The sequence below is a fragment of the Vespa crabro genome, chromosome 1 (assembly GCF_910589235.1).
Source record: "Vespa crabro chromosome 1, iyVesCrab1.2, whole genome shotgun sequence".
Taxonomy (NCBI): Eukaryota; Metazoa; Arthropoda; class Insecta; order Hymenoptera; family Vespidae; genus Vespa; species Vespa crabro.
Window position 1 is genome coordinate 6,373,867 of NC_060955.1, and position 23,510 is coordinate 6,397,376.

Below are 23,510 nucleotides of genomic sequence, written 5' to 3' on the forward strand. Positions count from 1 at the left end.
GATTGAGAGAGAGAGAGAAAGAGTTGAATTTATCTTTATACCTCTTGGTAGTTCCATTCATTCATTCATTCATTCATTCATTCATTCATTCATTCATTCATTCATTCATTCATTCATTCATTCATACATATATATATTCTCATACAGACAGAAAGAAAATGATGTCACAAAATTCGTCCTCGTAATATTTGATTCTCGCAGAAGATATTAAAACAACTTTTCCTTTCGAGTTTCTATCTAAGCAAGATACTTTCATTTTAAAATATTATTAAAAACATTTCTGATGTTTTTTCTTTTGCTTTTTTTTTCTTTTCCTTTTTTTTATTCTTTTTTCATTTTTTTTTTTTTTTTTAATTTTATTTTTGAATTTCTAAAAACAACGTGGGTTAAAATAATCAGTAATTTGAATTTCAATTGATATTAACGCGGCGTTTACGTCGGATAGGTATCGATGACTTGCGAACAAAAAAAAGTTGAGATAAAACAGAAAAGTTTATATTTTCTTTCGAGTTTTAAGATTTTTCTGTTTTATTCTCGATTTAAAAAAAAAAAGAAAAAACAAAAGAACAAATTTCCTTCTTTCTTCTCGATCGATTGGACGAACGATCGTCACTCTCTTTGATCGCATGTGTTGCTTCCTGTTGATTTAAATGAACATATTCGTAGTCGATGGTTCATAGTAAACGATTATATTGTAAATTTGTCGAAATTCTTACGTTTATTGAATCGATCGATTATGTTAGAAAATAATCGAGCAAAAAATAATTTGCCAATGAGTTTGAAAAATTTTTTTCATAGATCCGGTTCAAAGATAATAAAAAAATATTATCGATAACATGTATTAGCCGTATTACGAAAAAATTTATGTGAAATTATAGTAAACGTGCGAATGCATCTATATCGGCTACCTGATCTGAGAACTTTATAGAAATTTATTTAGTTTCTTATAAATTGCGTTCGTTATCGAGGATAAATATCGCTTTTTCTTTTTTTTTTGTTTTGTTATACGTAAATAGACATGTCCTTAAATTAGACTACCTTCCCATAATTGCCAATTTTCCTCGAATTAAGCTAAATCGAAAGAAATTGGCTCTGACGTGAGTTAATGTTAAATCACGAAGAGAGGAAGAGGGAGAGAGAGAGAGAGAGAGAGAGAGAGAGAGAGAGAGAGAGAGAGAGAGAGAGAGAAAGAAAGGAAGAGAAAGAGAAACAGGTATATCTACTCATCCATCCATCCATCCATCCATCCATCCATCCATCCAACTAACCAACCAACCAACCATCCAATCGTTTCATCATAGCAACGTGATAGTCGTGATAGAAAGAGAAGAAAGAAACAAGTAAGAACGAAAAGAAGGTGCACGTGAGTTCGAGTTAACGTTTTGCATGGCGTACCCGATGGCATTGCAAGGTCGTTGCGAGTCTTCTAGCTCGGCAAGCCGCAAAAGAGACTCCTCTGTTATTGGAAAATACCAACCGAAGAAACGACTTTACTGTCCGTGTAAATCGCATCTTTTCTGCACTAACCATCCCAAGAAATGATGTCAGTCCGAGACAAATCTATTGCGTAATCGACACGGACAAGCTGCTTACCCGATCTTACACCATCTCCAACTTTATCGAAATGCAAATAAGTTTACGTATTGCGGAAATAAATAAATCGTTTTATCGTTTACATTTTCAGCGACGAAGTTAGACGTCTGCAAATTCATAAATTTCTTTCTCCCTCTTTATCTCTCTCTCTCTCTCTCTCTCTATATATATATATATATATATATATATATATATATATATATATTTTTTTTTTTTTGTTTTTTAATATTTTAATATATCCTAGATTAATTTATAATGTCAGTGCAAGAAAGAGAGAGAGAGAGAGAGAGAGAGAAAGAGAGAGAGAGAGAGAGAGAGAGAGAGAGAGAGAGAGAGAGAGAGAGAGAGAGAGAGAGAGAGAGAGAGAGAGAGAGAGAGAGAGAGAGAGCAATGGTTCATAAGCTGTAAATATTAGATATATAGGAATTCTTTTCATAAATCTTTATTTCATTTTCACATTTTATTCTTACGAATTTATTACTTATTCCTTACTTTTTATTAGTAAGAATTTTAAGTTCATTCCATATCTATGAATATGCCAAGTGAGTCATTTATACTTGGAAATTTTATTATCATGATTACTTTATTGATTGTATTGAGAATAGAAATGAATTTTGAAGAAAGAGCTTTAAGTTTTCTTCCTTTTCTTTTATTCGTTTGTTTTTCCTTTTTGAAGGGTCAACAAGAATGAAAAGAAATTACCTATTGGGCTCAAATTTTGGACAATACATTTTTTTCTCGAAAGAAATATTTGTTACTAGCAGATATTTCAGGAAAATTGTTATTAATGCTTCGAGAGGAGTAAATTTTAAAATAAAATGTCCAAAGGGCAAAGCAAAGTTAGTTTGAGCTTGACGGCTTACCTATCCTAATCGAGGGATTAACGCGCAGACCCAAGGCAATATTTCTTCGAAGTTATTCGGTAGCTAACAGTAAATTTACCTTTTTCCTTTCGATTCCCGAGGCGAGGGATATTAAGGTAAATCAGAATAGCTACTTACACCAACTGGAACGATCTTCACAGATGATTTACGATGTTCACGGATGATTTGCGATATTCACGAACGAACGAGCCAACGGAGATGAGCTCGGGCTTGCCGAGGAAACATCGGTTGACGTTGATAACGGTTTGTCATTTTTCCTAAATATAAAATTTTATTAACAATTCTTTGAAATGACAATTATTTAATCACTCGTTACAGTAAATTTTTCCCTTTTGGAGAAAGTAGTAGTATCCCTTAGGGATACTATTAGTCGGGTCGAGAAACCCATGGTCACGAAATTGCCATTTTCGAAAATCGTATTGTACTACTACTAATATCAGAGATAATAATATCTACGGTTTTAAATTTGAAGTTTAAGTATGACGTTTGAAATTTAGGTAAACGTTTAAGTAATTTTAAGGGGTTTTATCTAGTCATTGTGAAGAAATATCGTTTCATTATAATAAAGTCTTTACTTATACAATTTCGTTGAAGAATCTAAGAATGGTCTTGTTACCTGAAAATCAATACTTAGAGGTAATTCACTTAAAGAAAAGCCATTTGCAGAAATGCATGCGCTACCTGTAGATAAATGTATGCGCTACCTGCAGAAATGTATGCGCTACCTGTAGAAAAGCTTAAATGTACCTTTGGATAACAATAAAATTAACTTTAGTCGAGTCCTCAAATCAACGTTTAATCCATCGGATAAACAAAATGGTAATGCACGTAAAAGTAAAAAGACTTAAGCCCTAGCTTAAATATATTTTACGAAGGAGAAACTCTTAATAAAATTTCATTATCGACATTCACAAACATCGTTGCAATTAAAAAGAAATCAAATTGAAATCTCTCGTTCGGTTTGGATCTCGTAATAATGTCTCTCAGGCTCGTTTTTCCACGGTTTCTCTATCAGCCAATTCTCGTTCATACGAAGAAACGAATTAATGTTACCTTTTATGGCGGTTTTCGTGATCGAAAGAAAGAGTAGGCGCGCGTGCACCGACTCGGCAGGTGAAGCCGGCGTCAAACCATATTCAGCCATCTTCGGTAACGATGATGGGGGAGGAGGACGTGGAAAAGAAAAAGGAGAAGGAAGAGGAGGAGAAGGAGGAGGTAACGATCAGCTGACTTTTAGTTGGCTGCTTATCGTTCGACATTGAAAGCGATTGCAAGAAACGTTGACGCTTATAGTCGTTCGAAACGAACGCATTATAATTTATCACTCTTCTTTCGCGTTATAATGCGTCACTGTTCAAGATAAGAATTCTAGAAGACCAAAACTGCTGTTGTCAAATATGAACCTTGTTCCGTGATCGAGTTAAAGAATATAGATATACTTATCATCGTTATTTTAAACAATTCTACTTCAAAGTGCATTCAATTTTATCGTTCATATTTACTTTTCGAACAATTTGGATATACGAATTTCCAATAATTTATCAAAAGTGAAGAATTTCGAAATATAATTTTCTAAAAATATATAATCAGTATATATATATTCTGTTCTTTTTTTTTCTTCAGTCATGTTTAGCTAGATGACATAGTAGATATGGATTCTTTTAATTATGGATAATATTATCCATCGCTTTTGTTGATTTTTTGAGATAATCGTGAAGTAAGAAATACATACGTGATATATATATATATATATATATATATATATACATATATGGGATCAAACTTATACTACGTATTACTGAGGTCAAATAGATGAAAAAAGTTCATATAAACTTAAATCCAAAAATGTTTTATTGATAAGATATATACTTTTAGAGATAGTTTCCAATTTATTTCTATTCGTCGAATTAGTGATCACCAAACTGTTTCTTTTTTCCTTTTTTTTTTTTTTCTTTTTTTCTCGGCTTCTATTTATAGGCTTACGTAAAAGAGTTGTTTTATAGAAATACTATAGAAACGGAAGATGAATTTTGGAAATGTATTCAGTATGCATTTACTATTATTTCCAATACAGTTGAAATATTCGAAAGAATTCTGCAATCATTAATTTGACGAATGAAAGTCTCTGGATTATTGCAAAGGGATTTTCGAACATTTCTTATAACTGCCATAATAAATTATAAATATATATCTTTAAAAACATATATTTTTTTCAATAAAGCATTTTCGGACAAAAGTTTATATGAACTTTTTTTCATCTATTTGATCTTAATAATACATAGTATAAATTTTGTTCCATGCTTTTTGGATACCCTGCGTGTGTGTGTGTGTATGTGTGTATATATATATATATATATATATATATATATATATATACACACACATATATATATATACACACACACATATATATATATATATATATATATATTTATATAGAAATGGATGCGTTTAAGGATATAAGGTAAAGATCGCGTACGAGGTTTGTTCGGTATTATCGATAAAAAGTCAAGGAATTCATAGAAAAGCAAAATAACTGAGTCCACGAGTCGGTCGTGGTCTCTTCGAGTTAAAACAGGTGAGAGCCATCAAGAGTTGTCTTCGTTCGTCTTCGTTGTCGTCATCGTCGTCGTCGTCGTCGTCGTCTCAGAAGTATTTGTCCCCCACTCCTCTATCCATGGCAATGAGCGAAGACGGTCGAGAGTGCGAAAAGAGAGGAAAAGAAAAAGGAAGAGGGGATGGGGGAAGAGACATTAAGGAGAGGGGTCGAGTTCTTCTCTCTACTTCGAAGTCAGTCAGCATAGTAAGTGTGCATAGCTCGATAGTCAGTCAGTCGAGTGCCGTTCTCGTGACCGACACAACAACAACAACAACAAGTAGCAGTACCAACCAACAAGTAACAACAACGTCGTGTTGGTGAAAGTTAGTCGTCTCGTTCTCTCTTAATTTGCTCCCTTTCGATTATTATCGATAATCGTTTGGGAAAGCGAAAGCAAAGATAGATGAGAACGTTTGCAGTTTGGTTATCGTCATCATTATTTCAGTTAGTGTTAATATAATATAAATGCAAATGATCATCGACCTTCGAAACGGCCGCGGTACGATAGAATCTCGACTTCATCGGACTTGAGAATTTTATTGAGTCGAGCGTGTCGAACGAGTAGAGTGAGTGAGCTGCATTGGTCTGCCTGCCTGTGGATATTCGATACGCGGCTGATATCGAATGATCCTTTCGAGGAGCGACCGATTCTCGTAATTCTAGAATCTCTCTCTTTCTCTCTCTCTCTCTCGCTCTCTCTCAGTCGATCGTGTTCAACGAGATCTTTTCGAACGAAACGACGAAGAAACGACGGTGGGCCCTGGTATCGCCGCTGTCTGTGCCGATAATACGAACGAAACACGATTTTTCAGTCGTATCGGACGAGGAACGAGGTTTTCAACAAGTTTTTCCTTACAAACCACCACCACCACCCTCCCCCCTTTCCCCCGCTTCTTCACACCTCTTCGTTTTCCTTGACGGTTCTTTGTATTATAGTGCGAAAATCTAAACGTGCTGTGATTTTTTTTTCGTACTATGAGTTTATATATTCAGTGAAATTCGACGTGTTTATTTTTCAATAATATTATTATACGCACAAGTGCAAGGATAAAAGTGACATGGGCGGTGGTGTCAGAATGAACAGAGAAATTCCTAGCAGTACCCTAGCGACTTTGAGAGGTATTCTGGTCAGTTCCTTGTCTAGGGAAAACCTTGGTCCAAACGATTTTTCTTCGGTACATGAAAACATCAGGATACGATCACCGAGGAAGGTTCACTTCCGTGAAGGTAAATTAGTTTTTATTATATTGTTGATTATTTGTCTTCAATAAATTTATTTTTGAATAACGATGACAATTATTTTCCATGGAATTTTTTTTTTCGAATACTATCAAATATAAATATATATAAATATATATAAATATATATATATATATATATATATATATATATATATATATATTTATAATGGGTCGTTTATTCGAGCTCATATCAAATCATCTTATTGAAAAGGAGCATATGATGGAAATGTCAAAAGTTTTCTTTTAAATCCTTCTATGTATTATATTATACGTAAACAAACATATGTCGTTTATTCTATGAGCAATAAAACCGTTTGCTTGTCACGTGGGTAAGAATGCATCAAACACGCCAAATTTAATGGCCCTTGAAAGACGAATAAAATATCACGTCGAGAAAGCGAAGATACGTCTTTCTTCTCTTTCTCCTCCTCCTCCTCTCTCTCTTTCTCTCGTGGCAATCTAAATGCCTTTTTCTCTCTTTCTCTCTTTCGCTCTCCACTATTCCTCCCACGATTCTAACGTCGGTAAACTCGAGCACATGAACAGGAGGCAAACGCTCGAGAGTATTGACATTTGGATCGAAAGTTTCGAGACGACGTAGACCGAGTAACGATGGAGAGAAAGAGAGAGAAAGAGAGAGAAAGAGAGAGAGAGAGAGAGAGAGAGAGAGAGGGAGAGAGAGGGAGAGAGAGGCACTTAGATTGCCACGTCGCGTCGTAATTAAACCATCGACGCGCTTCGACGATTTTCTTCCTGAACTATGAACGAGATAATGCGATGGCTAAGTCTCCTTAGATCTCGTCGAAACGCTCGAGCTTTTCAACTCGACGGACTTCGAGAAAGAGAGAGAAAACTGATTGGCTGGTCGATCTTTTCTTTCGATTCAATGGATTCCTTTTTTTGTGTGTGTGTGTGGGAGAGATGAGGATTCCACATCTTGAATTTTTTCTTTCCTTTTTTTTTTCTTTCCTTTCCCCCCCCCTCTCTCTCTGTTTTTTGTTCTCCTGTTTTTTCTTCTTCTTTTTTTCTTCTTTTAAATTCCTCTTTTTCTTCCATTCCAATAATGTGTAGCGGTGTAGCAAATTGTAAGGTTCGATGAGAATTTCAAGGAAAAATTGAAATTTAAAAACAAACGATGCGAGCTACCATCCATCCGTTGAGATTATAACCTCGCCGCTGAGATTGTCTCTCTCTCTCTCTCTCTCTCTCTCTCTCTCTCTCTCTATTTCTTTATGTGTATATGTGTGAGATATATCCTGAAGGATCAAACCTTCCAGGCTAATCTATGTTACATATTGACGGGTCATCCCTCGTACTCGTTCACCATTGGCGGTTCTCCTCTCGTTTTCCAGTATCAGAGGATCGATACGATGATTGATTCTAAGTATTAATCGTGGAATGGGTGGATTAGGAATAAACGGGTGATATAAATTAATCCATAGAATCATGACATATTCTTGTTTTGTTATGGATGATAGATCAATAATCAAAATTATATTATCTGTTTCTACACGTCACTCCTATACATATAATTATATTACACTTGTGTATAAGCATGTTACAGTGATATTTGGACGTTTTAGAAATTTGATAATTTCATTTAAATTTGTAAATACGTGCGATAAAGAAAATTTATCGTTAAAAACAATGAATAATGTTCATCTATATCCTATGGAAATGAGATTTTAGAGAAAACATACTCGATAAAAATATTTCTTTTTTTCTTTTTTTTTTTTTGTTTTCGCTTTTCTTCTTTGTTACTGATCTATTTCATATTATTATTTGAAATATCCTGGTATATGCATCTGCGCCACGATCGTTTGTCAAAGCGTCCGTACTCGAAAATAATTGAAATACTCGTAGACGAAATGATTCGATGTAACGAGATCGTTACGATCGATCGATTTTCGTGCTAAATCAGTCGAGTGCTACAGCGAGTTTAGACAAACTGTGCGAGCCGAGCGTTGTTTTGCGGATAGGCAAGTTTGATCGTGGGTGTCGAAGGAAAAAAAAAAATAGACGAAACAAAACAAAAATATCCTTGATAACCCCTATTGACGCTTTCGTTTTATTCCGAATAGCCATCAAGGGGTAGATCAGCCTCGAGCGAGTGTACACGGAAATTGGAAATCGGAAATGGAAAGTTTTGCTACGGCTTCCGGAGTAGAATTGCGAGAGGAACGGAGAAGGACACTATTCGTGTCAGTGTTTCTCAATCCATTTATCTCCTATAATGTAAAGAACTTTCAATGAGAAAACGATATCTCTATTCCTATGCGAAAATGCAACATTATATTGCAAAACGTTTTTATGAGTTTATTACGGCCATGTATATATATATATATACACGTGCATGCGTATATATATATATATATATATATATATATATATATATATATATATATATATACACACATATATAAACATCGCGATAGCGGGTCGGATAAACAAGTATCCTCCTTTTCTTATTCTTATCTATTCGACGCTATTTGTGTCGGTTAAATATTTCGAGAGATACGATTCTGAATTGCGTTATGATACCAAACAAAAGTGTCATTTCATAGCTATATTCAGAAAAAAAAAAAAAGAAAAAAAAATTCATTTCGTTAATATTCATAAAAGTATTATTTTTAATTGGATTAAATTTCTCTTTTTTTTTCCTTTCTTTTTTTGCTTTTGTTGAAAATTTTTCATTATTAACGATAAAGGACCCGATAATGTATCGGAAGGAAGCAAAATCGCTTTGATGATTGATTTGTATCTTTCAAGACATAGAGAAAGATTTTCTCTCTCTTTCTCTCTCTCTCTCTCTCTCTCTCTCTCTCTCTCTCTCTCTCATCGATGCAAGAAAGGCACGTGCGAACGGGGACGATACGATCATTTAATTGGGGCGTGGATCGATTTATCCCGTAATTAACAATCACTGGGGCGAAGGCAATGGTGTCGAAACTGGTCTCTTCCCTCGAGGCACTTTCCTCTCTAATCGATGTATACGACGATCAATCGATCGATCGATTCATCCTCTTCTCTTCTTTCTGTCGAAACTTCGTTCGAGCAAAGTGCAAGTCTGCGTTCGGTACGACTAATGCACGCATTCGTTTAAGTCTCTATATTCTACCGTTCTCGTCGGTTCGTCCTTGTTTTCCTCGTTACTACGGGAACAAACAAATTAATTAGATTTCTAACGATATTATCTTTATACTGTGTTCGTTTTATTTCAATCGTTTATATCAAATATGTATTTATGTATGTATACATGTATGTACTTGTTTTAAACGATCATTTTATAACATAACGATCTATCTAAATTGATTTAATATTAATAAATGCTGTTTTATTATAATGAACTATTTTTACTCATTTGTAAATCAATTCGAGATCAACATTGTGGAAAATATTATAATTCGAATACACTATATTGTAAAATATCATGTTTATTCGATTGATTCATAAATGACCATCAAATCATATTGCAAATATATATATATATATATATACATGACTTATGTATATTTATTTAGTTATAAAATAAAACGATCTTATGATCTAGATTTTTAGTAATATATATGTATTTATGATTCAAATCAAAAGACAAACATTTTCAGAATGTGTTATGGTTCGATAATGTCTATGTGATTAGAGAAATTTTCCTCGTTTAATAATCGTGAATGAGATTCCCTATTATATTCTTATTTTACTCCGTCATTAATAACGATAGTAAACGATGGTTTACATACATATCTATGTTACGATCATAGAAAGGATTAGATATCTAAGCATCGCTTTGGGGATTATCGACTATGTTGGAGAAGCACGATGTCATCGTCTCGCGTACGTCGTTCATTTGTATAAGTTAGTTATATGATTTTAAAGGAAAGTTTTTAAACGTCGGTCTCTTTCGCATCGATCGATCCTCTCGCGTTTCACGTCCTTTTCGTTGAATGAGAAAGATGAAAGAAAAAAGAAAAGAAAAAAAAAAAAAAGAAAAAAATTGAAATATGAGGGATGAAACGTTTCGATCGTTGGGCTCGAGCGTTGCCTTCATCTGCATTGCGCCAAAACGAGTATAGGGAGTCAAGTCAACGGCGTTATCGCGTTACATTACGCGATCATGATAACTGGAAAGTTTAACGAACGTGTTACCTCATTTTCTTTTGTTTTGAGTATAAGTGCCGGAATCGCAAAGTGCCCGTTGATTAGAAGATTTAAAGCAACCACAGGTGGTCGAAAGCCACCATACCGTTTTAACTTTAATGATTAAAAAATTACAAAAAAATTGACTCGCATTTCTTATTTGTACTTCTTTTTAATTTCATTTTGACTTTGATTTTAATTTTTTTTTTCTGCCTTTATTTTATTTGATTTTATTCCTCTTTTTTTCTTCCTTTCTTTCTTTTTTTTTTCCACGAACATCGTAGGCTTGTCACAATGATCGTTTGACTGATAAATAGATAGATCGATAGATAGCCGGAGAAAAACCGGAGTATCTTTCTTTTAGATCGTTAGGACATATCGTGAGATACGAATTCGATTTGTTTCGAGTGGAAGCATTTCGTACTTCCGATGGACGTCGTCGGATGTTGCGATTGGCATCTTGATTGACGCCCTTCAGTGAGACGCTCATTCTCGTCCTTTTTATTCAGTTTGTCAGTATGCAGACAGCGGCATCGGTGGAAGTCCATCATCGAGAGTTTAATATTAATTTGAAATTTTTCCCATCAACGCTGTTAATCGGTCTTTTGTCTCGATGTTGTCGTACTAATTAAAAAATTAATTGAGATTATCTTTACGAAGAATAGAAAAAACAAATTAATTCTTTTTTTTTCTTTCGTGTATACACATACACACACACACACACATACACACAAACACACACACACACACACTTACATACGCACACTTACATACATAAAATATTTATAAACCTTTTTACAATGTCTTATGCTCATTTTGTACATACATATATACGCATAACTTCCAAGAGGAGCAACAGCGTAGAACAAAGTCGAGAATTGCTCGCTTGATTATTTAGAACGACTAGGTCGAGGCGATCGTTTCAAAAGGTAAAAGCATTGTCTCTCTCGTTTATCGTCGCGAACCGGAAATCATGATATCCCCGGGAATGTGCAAGCGCTACTGTGTAAGTGTATAAAGAGAGAGAGAGAGAGAGAGAGAGAGAGAGAGAGAGAGAGAGAGAGAGAGAGAGAGAGAGAGAGAGAGAGAGAGAGAGTGAGAGAGAGAGAGAGAGAGAGTTAGCGGCACTATTCCGATTTTACTTCATGCATCTTAATCCTAGCATTGTTAGCGTCATGGAATTCGTGAATCACAAACGGGCACATGATATCCTTTCTCTGTTGAACTGAGATTCACAGTGTATACGGATCAAAGAGATTATCCTGGACCGACCATGGCTCCGTTGAGTATCATTCTTTCTCTCTCTCCTCTCTCTCTCTCTCTTTCTTTCTTTGTTTTTCCCGTGAAATGTGCGAACATAATTTCTTTAGTTCATTTTTTAGAAACTAACCAACGTAGAGAATTACTTTTTCCTTGTTGAAAAGTGAAAAATGGAAAATGAAAAAGAAAAGAAAGAAAAAGAAAAAGAAAAGAGAGAAAAAGAGAAATAAAAGAACGATCTTTTCCATGGGTAGATCTTGTTGAGTTTTATTAGCATTATAAAGATGAAGAAGAAAATAAAAGAGATAGAGAGAGAAAGATATATATATATATATATATATATATATATATATATATATATATATATATAGAGAGAGAGAGAGAGAGAGAGGGAGAGACAAAGAATAGAACTTTTGAAGTGGTTCGAGAAATTCACTTTAATGATCCATCTCCAAAGTTAAGGAAACCTTGGTGTGTCTATATTCTTGGTTTTTTTTTAAACGTAAATGAAGATTTTCCATTAAACTAGGCTGAGTATCTAAGATGTTCGAAATGAATCAAAAGCATCTATGATCGAACCATTCGAAAAGCTCGATTTTTTTTTCTTTCCTTTTTTTTCTTTTTCTTTTTTTGGAAGAAGCTCGATTTTCTTTGGGAATAGTTTGATGTGTAACATTTACACGCTATTATCCAAGATACTCGATATTTTTCGTAAGTCACACACACACACACACACACACACACACCTAAATTCGTGTGTTTTTCTCTTATGTTCACGTAGCCGCGAGCTCTAGGTAAAGTAAGTCTTTTGGTATGTTTCCAAGTTTGGTATGCGAGTAAAAAGAAGAAATGAGAGGGAGAGAGAGAGAGAGATAGAGAGAGAAAGAGGAAAAGAGAGAAAAAGAGAGAAAGAAAGAGAGAGAAAAAGAGAGAAAGGAAGAGAGAGAGAAAGAGATAGCTAGTTGCTAGATTAAGAGGAGCTTTTCACCTTAGGCGAAGACGCACTCCGCTTTTGGCAGTTATTAATGCACCGAGAACCAATCTTAAAGTTAACGAAAGTGCTAACTTGGCCATAATAAATCTCTTTCTTTTCTATAGAATTTTTCATAGATTTTAGATATCTACCGAATTTTACTGATTGTTATTCACCGATTAAAAAAAAAAATAAGAAAAAAAACTTACACCAGATATGATTTTTTTTCATATGAGACAATTCGAAATGATCGTAGATCAAAGGAAATATAAAATATGCTATAACATCTCGCATGAACTTTTTATTATTATATCGTTGCAATATATATGACATTAAACAATATATATATATATATATATATATATATATATATATATATATATATATAATTTTCTAATTCTATAATATTTCAAGCGCCGTCATAAAGGATCATATTTTCTTAAAGTTGGCTAGGTAGTTAGATAGGCGATGAAATAAGGAAAAAAGCAAGAAAGGAAAAAAGGACGATGATATCTGACGAATGGAGAAGAAGCAAACATCGATGTATCCCATGTACCATGTAGATACATCGATATACGAGAAATCTCTGTATCAAAGAGATGAACCATCTCACTGGTAAACCTTCCTAGAACGTAGAATAAGGGTTGCTCGATAACTCTACTACTTACTTGGCTCTGTCGATGGAACGGCAACGACATTGGCTCTGAGAACAAAGAAAGCTGCGCTATCGACGTTATCTCGATCGAATAAAAACGTCGAACGTTTCTCTGTTACCTCTTGACATAAATCTTCGGAGTACAATAAAGGAAGAAGCTAGTGCTGTGGTAACGAACGATACCTTCGATCGTTAATGTCTCCAATGCACCGGTCACAGATTTCTTCTCTTTCTTTCTCTTTCTACTTCTCTCTCTCCCTCTCTTTTACACATTTCTTCGATTTATTTTGGAACTGAAACGTTCAAAATTTTACGACTGTTTTCCTCTTCGAGTCCGTTTAAAAACTCGAGGACATGCCTGAAATGATTTACCGTTCGTCGAGATATCATATGTAGTTTAACGTCCTGTCTCGCGAAAATCGATGATGAATGAATCCGATCTCGAAAGATTTTAAATTCGCTAATATTTTAAGGCTTATATTATGATTAATTTAACTTAAGCAAACGTCGCGATTCGAAATTGAATACATCAGATTCGTTAAGAGTTCCTAAAATGCAAATGATCCTGTATTTAAGAATTTGGTTTTTAGATACGATTACTTTGAAAGTTTATGCCTCGTATAAATGAAAGAGAAAGTGAGGACTATTAAAAGATCCTCTTTTTTCTTTTCTCTTTTTTTTCTTTTTTTTCTTTTTTTCCTTTCCTTTTTTTCCCTTTTCTCTTTTTCATTTTTTCTTTTTTTTTCTTCTTTTTTTACTTTTTTCTTTTTTCTTCTTTTTTCTTCTTTTTTTTCTTTTTTTTCTTTTTTTTTGGTAGAATCTTTCGAAGATGAGAGGAAATCGATCAAAAGCTATTTTTCTTTTTCGCTTCGACTTACGTTCATCGTCGTATTTTCTCTCTCTTTATCTCTCTATCTCTTCCTCCGTTCTCCGTTTTATTCTACCCCCTCTTTTTCTTCTCCTTTCGAGTTCGTTGGCCGAAAGGAAAAATTTCTCTCGCGACTATGAATTTTTCCGGCAAGTCGGTCGAGTCCCGTCGCAGATTTTCTAGCCTCATCTTTTCGAGCGTGGAAAAAAAATGTACGGGCGGAGGATGGTTCTGATATATCGGAATAAATCTCGCTAGGTTCTTTCATGAAAAATCCCTTTATCGGTGCCATGGCAGACGAACCGATTCACCTTCATTTCTCTCTCTTTCTCTCATTCTATGCTCTATATTACATATATATGAAATATATATATATATACATGTATATATGTATGTATGTATGTACGTATGTATGTATGTATGTACGTATGTATGTATGTATGTTTGTATGTATGTACGTATGTATGTACGTATGTATGTATGTACGTATGTATGTATGTGTGTATGTATGTATGCATATATGCATGTATGCATGTATGTATATATTTATGTATATATTTATGTATATATTTATGTATATATGTATGTATGTATGTATGTACGTACCTATATATGTATGTATTTATGAAACGTACGTATATATGTATCTATGTATTTATGTATGTATATATGTATGTATATATGTATGTATGTATGTACCTCTTATATACAATCACAGTCAGAGATGTGGCTGCCAGCAATTTCATCGGTATATTCTTGTTGCAATTCATGCAACGTTCGCGAATATTTCGGCGTTTAGAAGCCCCCGGGATACAAGCGAGACACCAAAATGCTAACCATCGATGTTTCGAGTCATTATACTCAGCTTGATCGTTGATAAGTAAACGCTTCTGATATCGTGACGGCGCATAGTGAATCGTGCTTTTTTATATCCAACTTTACTACTAGCTCTTTAAACACATTCGATCGTTCTACTTTCTCTCTCTCTCTCTCTCTCTCTCTCTCTCTCTCTCTTCCTCTCTCTCTCTCTCTCTCTTTTTTTATATCTGTCTTTCTTTCTTTCTTTCTCTTTTTCTTTTTCTATCTTAGTTTTATTTTTCTCTCCAATTCCCTTTACTTTAGTACGATAACGTAGATAATAATAATCCATACGGTATCTACCGTTTTCGAATTAACGTAATACGAAGTAATAATCGGATCGTTTTTCGATCTGCAACATCTTTGAATGTTTCACTATTCTTTTCTCTATTTATTTGTCTCGAATGTGAATCCGATATAATATCGAGCTTTTCCAATGAAATTTTATAGCACGTTAAATCTTTACAGTTCTCAGCTTTCTGAATCGGTCATTATCCAATACAAATCCAAAACGTTCGTCGATGCATCGTGCAATCGGCTTAAAAAAAAAAAAGGAACTCGTTGTTTCGTCGAGAAAATCACCGGTCTTTATTCTCTGTGTCTTTTTCGTTCAGTTCGATCATTTTAAATTGTTTGTTATTTACACAGAGAAAAAAAGGAAGAAAGAAAGAAAGAGAGAGAGAGAGAGAGAGAGAGAGAGAGAGAGAGAGAGAGAGAGAGAGAGAGAGAGAGAGAAAGAGGGAAAGAGGGAAAGAGAGTAACCATTTTTCCTACTTGAACAGCGATCTAGAACGCTCTTACGAAAGTATCTTCTCGATTCGGTCCGATTTCCTTTGGTCTTCATCTAGTTTCTTTCTTTCCTTTTTTTTATTTTTTTTTAATTTTTTTCTATATATATATATATATATTATTATTATTATTATTATTATTATTATTATTATTATTATTATTATTATTATTATTATTATTATTATTATTATTATTATCAATGTCTCTTGTCTTGTCGAAGAGGCACGTAGTAGGAAGAAACGACATTTGGAAAAATCTCGTCTCTTTCAGTTGTATTATTTTGGCTTTTATCCAAGGATCTCGTTGTTGTGCCTATCGAATAATTTTTCCTAATCAAAGTGTACGTTCGTGGCTTGGAAGACAAATCGAATATCTAAAGGAAGTAATAGGTTAGTACAGTGAAAGAGATTAGGAAATATAATACGTGCGTAAGAAAACTCGGTAGGATGATTTGTTTGTTCTACCGTATATAACTTACTCTAGTCGACGGAGTCATATCGATCGTTAAATAAAAAGCATCGAGAAAGACGACAAATGGTCGTTCCACATACGTGCTTTACCTTCATTCTACCTCCTTGTATGGCACGTACTCATCGCGAGACTACCTGTCACTTGCCTCGAAATTCCTACCAAGTCCTACCGTGATATCCTTCCAGTTAGTTTGGTATTATTCCATTCCCTTTGGATTTCTCGAAGATATGAAAGGAAATTCTGGACGTTAATGAAAATATTTCTTAATATTAGGTTAAAGCGTGCAAAACACGGTAACGAAATATTTATTTATATTATGGTAACGAAATATTTATTTACATATGTGTGTGTGTGTGTGTGTGTGTGTGTGTGTGTGTGTGTGTGTGTATGTGTATGTGTATGTATTAAAAATTTGTATGTTTAATAGAAATTTTAATAGTAGGATGAATCAATTGTTTCTTAAATGACTTTTATAATATATATTTATTCATATTAAAATGAGATGTACTCGTACGAAACAAAAGAATTGTACGTTATTATTAATTGGAAGATAATGAAAAATAATATGATGACTGTAAAATGTTTTATAAAGAAGAAAACAAAAATTATAAGGCGAAAATGAAAAGTATATATCCCAATGAATCCCGAAGTATTATTATTATCTCTGAAAGGATGAGACACGGTTTCATCGTTGTCGTAGATATTCACGTGCTTAATAACCGTACTTCAATTATTAACTAATTAATAAACATAAATCATTAACTTTTCCTTGTATGTGTCAGCTGTTAAAGAGCAAGAACGTGGTGTTTCGTGTTATATCGGAACGCGATAGAACGTACGTAGGTATGTGACAAATATGCTTGTGACAAATATGAGATGTTACTTGTTCACAACGTATCACGTCGTGCGGAAACTCGATAAGACTCAGAATTAACAAGGAAACGCGAGGATTTCCCGAACGATCGCCTTTTGTACATGCGAGGATCATATCGAGCAGAATTCGAACGTTACTGCAATTTAAAATCTTACATATTATCGTCTAATTACCATTTTAAGGTAGACTTATTCACATGATATTTTTTATTACTATTATTATTATTATTCTTTTCCTTTTTCTTTTCTTTTTTTTTTGTTTTTAATTTTTTATTTTCTTTTAATTTTTTTTTTTCCTTTTATAACGAACGATCTAGATCATTGATCTCACGATCGCCGTTAAAAGTTTTCCTTCGATGGTTACGCGTATGCTTTTAAAGGACGTTGCTTTATTTTTCCCCCACTTGATTCGCATCAAAGTCCCCTGGAATACTCTTGAGTTTGTCTTGAGCAATATATGTACGAGAAAACTAATTACTTCGCAAATAAGAATTCTCGTTTGGTCACGAGCGTAATTTTCTTGCTCGTGGATGCGAAAGACTTTCTCTCTCTCTCTCTCTCTCTCTCTCTCTCTCTCTCTCTCTCTCTTTCTCTTTCTCTTTCTCTTTCTCTTATTATTTCTAAAGAGAGAAAACGAGAAAAATTAAGGAAACATCTTAACAAATACCAACTGTCTTCTTCCTCCTATGTTGAAATAGGAAGGAAAGAGCTCGCATAGAATTCAGTTGCACGAGACCGACAGCTCGATCGGGCGTCCTTCGCAATGCTTGTCGTCTTTGACACGCGAATCTCAGGCACGCTTAGAATATGAGAGAGACGCGTCTGCGGACGCGAGATATGTATATACGTCGCTCATTAGGGAAATGTGGCTTGAAGCGTGGAGAAGAGGAGATCGTAGAGAGGAAAGGAAGAATCTAGCATTGCCTACAATAATTTCTTCCATTTGATATCGTTCATCAGTCCGTTTTCCCTAGAAATTTTCCCCTAGAAAAGATGAAAACTTGCGGTTTATCTTTTCTGGTTTAACTCCGTTAACGTCGTTTGTAATTTATGATACGTTCTTCCTGTATACGCGAGGAGGTGAATCACCATTTTATTTATTTTTTTTTGAATTATCGCCTAGTGCGAAATCTCTATTGATTCTCTCTCTTTCTCCCACTATATATATATATATATATATATATATATAGAGAGAGAGAGAGAGAGAGAGAGAGAGAGAGTATACATATATATATATATATATATATATATATATATATATATATATATATATACACTCGCATGGTCGACCAAAATTTTCAAACACTTTTTCTATTGATACCAACCATGTTTACCTAACGTTATCAAATTTTGAAGAGCGATTGATTTACAGGAATGTAGTACGATAGTAAATTGTATATAAATGGCCATTTCGAAGGTTCACGAACCATCACAAATTTCAAACGATCAATTTCCGATTGTATCACCCTATAAAGTGTGAATCGTATAATACGATCGATCGAGAAAGTACTAGCTGCAAATTTACCGCTTACTGTGTACTTTCGAATTTTCCTTTTTTCACGTAACTAATTAGAGAATTTATATATATATATATATTTATTTATTTATTTATAGGTTCTTAATTAATCCAATTATATCTTTATCGTTTAAAGATAATCTCGTTTTTTTTCCTCGAGTCACGATCAAAATATAACAGATTACGAAGCCTTATCACTTTTTCAGAGGTCATTGGTAAACTGTCTATTTTTCCAAGACGAACGTGAAACTTTAAGACCGCTAGGTGTTTTAAAAAGAAAAATTAAAAGAAGAGAGAGCGAGAGAAAGAGAGAGAGAGAGAGAGAGAGAGAGAGAGAGAGAGAGAGAGAGAGAGAGAGAGAGAGAGAGAACCAAAGAAAGGCACACCTGGTACCTTAAAAAGGAGCAGGTCAATCATCAGCAAGAAAAGCGACACGCGGTGCTGTCGTCCGTAGAAGTTTTACCTCTGTGGTAATCGGTTCACGCGGCTGCGCACGTTGACTAGAGTCTTCAAGGTTATCATTCCACTAATACATAAGGTAAAGGGTAATCGAAAAAGGTGTGGAACGTTACTTACCGAATCAAACCGTACTATTTCCCTTCTTCTCTATGCTTTATTCCAAAAGCATCAAAAATGAAATTCTTTCTTCTCTTTGTTATCTATTGGAAACGTTCAAAATTCGAGAATAATAATAATAATAATAATGAAAAAAAAAGAGAGAAAAGAAAAAAGATAAAAAATACAACGACGACCTTGAGAGGAAGGTCACGCGTTGGAGAGAGTCAATACGAAGTTTATTTCGTGAAAAGAAGGAGGACGATACGGTGAAATAGAAAATAAAGATGGCCGAAAAATTCATCCCAAAAAGAGAGGAAGGAAGTAAAGAAGAGAAGGAAAAAGAAGAAGATAGAAGATAGCAGATAATCGAAAAGGAAAAAAAATCGGTAGAAGTGAGATACGAGAGAGCGATGTCGTTAGGCACAGGACAAAGATTGCCGTCGGTCAGTCCTCGATGATTTCTGTACGGACTATGGGTGGTAGCGAGAGAAGAGAAGAAAAGAGAAGAGAAGAGAAGGGAAGAGGAGGAAGAGTAGTAGGATGATGAAGAGAGGTAGGGAGGAGTAGGAAAAAGATAGGAAGGGGTTGTAGTCTCGGTGGCGCGGAGTTGTGGCTGATCGATGCGACGGCAGTGCCGCCAGGTGGCGGAGATGTAGAGGCGGATGCAAAAGGGGTAACAGGGGGTTGGAAAAGGATGGCAGTGGCCCTGCACTCTCTCCTCCTCTTAACACTCCTCCTCAACTAGTTCTCCTAGTGTACCCCACCACTGGCAATAGCACCACCACCACCACCACCACCATCACCACCACCACCACCACCACCAACACCACATCGCCATCAGCATCAGCTCAGTTATACTACGTGTACGCACGTACTAACCGAACGGCGCACGTTGGAGCGAAGCGGCGCAGATTTCGAGAGGACGACGCGAGTCGACGACGTCGACGTCGACGTCGACGGACGACTACGACGACTACGACGACTACGACGACTACGACGACTACGACGATTACGACGACGACGACGACGACGACGACGACGACGACGACGACGACGACGACGACGACGACGACGACGACGACGACGACGACGACGACGGCGGCGAGAACGGACTTTCTCTCTTTTCTCTCCTCTCAGTTCTCGCCTGGATACCGTCCGGTTGAGAGGTAGGCCGGCCTCCGGAGTACAGAGACGCTCGTGCGCAACACGCAAACTCTCTTATACGGCATACACACCTTCACATACGCGCTCTCTCACTCACATTCACACTTAGACATATACATATACGTAAAAACACGAACACAGGATCGGCGAGCGTCGATCCTCCTTTTACTCGCGGCGATGGCCGAACTTTCGCGACAGTCACGCGTTATGTCCGATCGTGCGATCATTTTCCTCCTCGATAAGGTATCGTCGTGACGATTGCTCCTCTTATCGAGAGAGGAAAGACGACACTGTCCGGTGATTCCCTTTGACGAAGTGCCGGAATAAAAGTGACCGTTCATTCTTCTCTTCTCTTCTCTTTTCTATTTTTTTAGAGTAATTTTTATTGCGCGTGTGTCTCTCACTCTCTGTTTCTCTTTCTCTGTTACTCTCTACCTCTATCTCTATCTCTCTCTTCTCACCTCTTTCATTCTCGGATCGTCTTTCAGTCACGTGGATCTTACTCAGGAATCCTTAGTTTCGAGAAATATCTCAAAACGGCTTGATTACCTCGCAATTTTTTTTCTCTTTTTCTTTTTCATCATGATATAAAATCGTCATTAAAGAAAAAGATCGTTTAATTCGATAAGATCTTATGGTACTCGTTAATAGGGGTGATTAATTGAATCTCTTTGATGAGTTCGAAGTAAGTTCAGGCATTGGGGTGTTCTCGTCTTCTCCCTCGTCAACTTTCTCTCTGTCATCATAATACGGATAGACCAGAGACATATATAATTTATCTTTCAAAAGGAATTTCGTTGAATAACGGGAAGATAAAGCAATGACATTCCAACGTGAACGTAGAATAGCATCTCCACCGTGCCTCGTGAAATAATAAGCCGCAGTAAATTAGCTCGAGCTTGGTGGTGACTTTACTTCGTAGAGCACGCAACTGCACTTAGTTCTTCCTTGGCTGTGCCAATTCTTTCTTTCTTTCCTCCCCAACCCCTCCTCTCTCTCTCTCTCTCTCTCTTTCTCTCTCTCTCTTTCTCTCTTTCTCTCTATCTATCTATCTATATATCCTTGTCTATTTCTCTTTCTTGTTTTATCTATTTAGGTTATTCGCGCCAAGTCTACGATCAATCTAAGGAACGAAACGAGAAACGTATACTCTCAAAGTTATAAAAGATGTTCCATGTTCTCGGCTCAGAGATTTAATCCTTTTGCGAGAACGTCGGGCAGACGGGTGGGCGGTTAGGGGAGGGAGGGAGGGGGGAGAGGAAGATGCACACGCATTCACTTTAGACATTCGCCGTTTCTCTACATCGGGATTAGTGTACTTACCTACCGCCTCGTGGCTTATTCTCAAAAGTGTATAGTAGTGTCTTTGATCATCTAACCGAATATAAGTTAGCATATATAATACACGATGCAGGATAAAGAATATTAACGTTTATACGAATAGATCGATGAATTTAAAAACTAATAAATGATATTCGTACAAAAAAAAAAGTCAATTTGAAATAAAATCGTGGAAATGAATCGAATTTGTGGAAATTAAAAGCCAGTCGTTCTATTATGATCTTAAAAATTGGATTTCTTCTTATATGTACGAATAAATGCCATCGAGTTATCTCGACGGAGATAATTAGTTTCTGGTTTCTTCTTATTCTTTTTTTTTTCTTTCTTTTTCTTTTCCTTCGACTCCTAAGGACCTAGCAATTTTCTTATCCCTTCCGCTTCCGTAGGCGTCGTGTAATCGCCCAAGGGACTGTCCTCGGCCAATATGCCAAAAATAGACATACTACGATTGGCATACAGGTGCTCTTAAAATCTCCCTTTCTCTCTCTATCTCTCTCCATCTCCCTCACGGTTCTTTAGTATCGAAATATAAAGTTTATAATTACATCGATAAACCGCAATTAAACATTTCTAATTACAATATACGTTTAAATTGTATATAGGACACCGACGAATCTTTTCTCATAATATTTCCTTACATTCCTCGTTTTTAAAATATAAATTTGAATTTCTATCTTTATCTTCTCTTTGAACAATGTGAAATAAGAATGGGATGAGAAAGAGAAAATGGTACACGTGGTACACGAGTATGAAAGTTTCTGTTTTATCAAATAAAAGAATCTCAAAAGAAAAAAAAGCCAAAGAAAAATTATCTCAAAGACTTTACTCGATATTCTTAAAGAACTAAGATCAAAAAGAGAAAGAAATGAAATAATGGATGTGGGATGGATATGGAAAACGCGTCGTGTAATGACGTGTACCTACGCGTTTGAAAAGTCGAATGCTCTTATAGGCATCAAATGTCGAGAAGACAGGGAGCTATTGTGAGGCATTTCTAAGCCTGACAGAAGCTCGATGATTCGTTTGTTACGTCTGGCTGGAAAATTCAAGCCTAAGCTGGAATCGAATATCTCGAGTAAAAGGAGCCTACCTACTCGGCTCGATGAGCTTATTCATACCGTAATCGAGATATGAACCAGCGACGCATCTGCTTACGCATCGTTTTACTCAGCATTACTTCTTCTTATTTTTCTTCATCCTAGTCATATCTCATTCATTGGATTTTTATCTCATTATGGATCTTTATTTGTTCGTCTCTTTCCGTCCATCGTAAATATTATATGTCAGACATCATTTACGTATGTATGCGAAACTTGAGATACTATAAGTTATTGCTCGGTGTAGTATAATAACCCTTATTTCCTTTTCAAAAAAATTCTTTTTTTTTTTTTTTTCTTTCAATACCATCGTACACGAAATTTATATCCCAATTTAATTTAAACTTTGATGTACCAGTTTTTCTTTTCTTTTTTTCTTCTTTTTTTCTTTTTCTTTTATTTCAATTTCATCTATAATATAAATAGCAAATTCTCTTTAGTTACAAAAAAAAAGAAAACATCTTGATTTATCATTACGCAATAATTAAAAAATTATATTGTTTAGTCTATTCCTCAACAGTTATAAAAAAAAAAAGAGAAAAAAGGAAGAAAAAAAAAAGGAAAAGAAAACAAGAAAATATATTAAAGTATTTAAGAATGATAAAATACAGGGATAGTAGTAGTAGTAATACTAGT

The 23,510-nt window shown here is 35.2% G+C and overlaps 1 protein-coding gene across 22 annotated transcripts in view; it reads left to right on the top strand.

The window, feature by feature from the left end:
* LOC124432821 (MAP7 domain-containing protein 2-like) overlaps window positions 1–23,510 on the top strand; it is a 111,823-nt gene that overhangs the window by 35,630 nt on the left and 52,683 nt on the right. For 2 of the 22 annotated variants that reach the window (XM_046982210.1, XM_046982254.1), the window contains exon 1: window positions 5,305–6,303. The exons of 18 other annotated variants lie outside the window; for them this stretch is intronic. In XM_046982210.1, coding sequence (XP_046838166.1) covers window positions 6,135–6,303 — 169 coding nt within the window. In that variant the 5' untranslated portion in view covers window positions 5,305–6,134. Of the gene's footprint in view, window positions 1–5,303; window positions 6,304–19,865; window positions 20,439–23,510 lie in introns of those variants that run through there. 2 more of the 22 variants (XM_046982200.1, XM_046982146.1) reach the window with 2 other exon arrangements.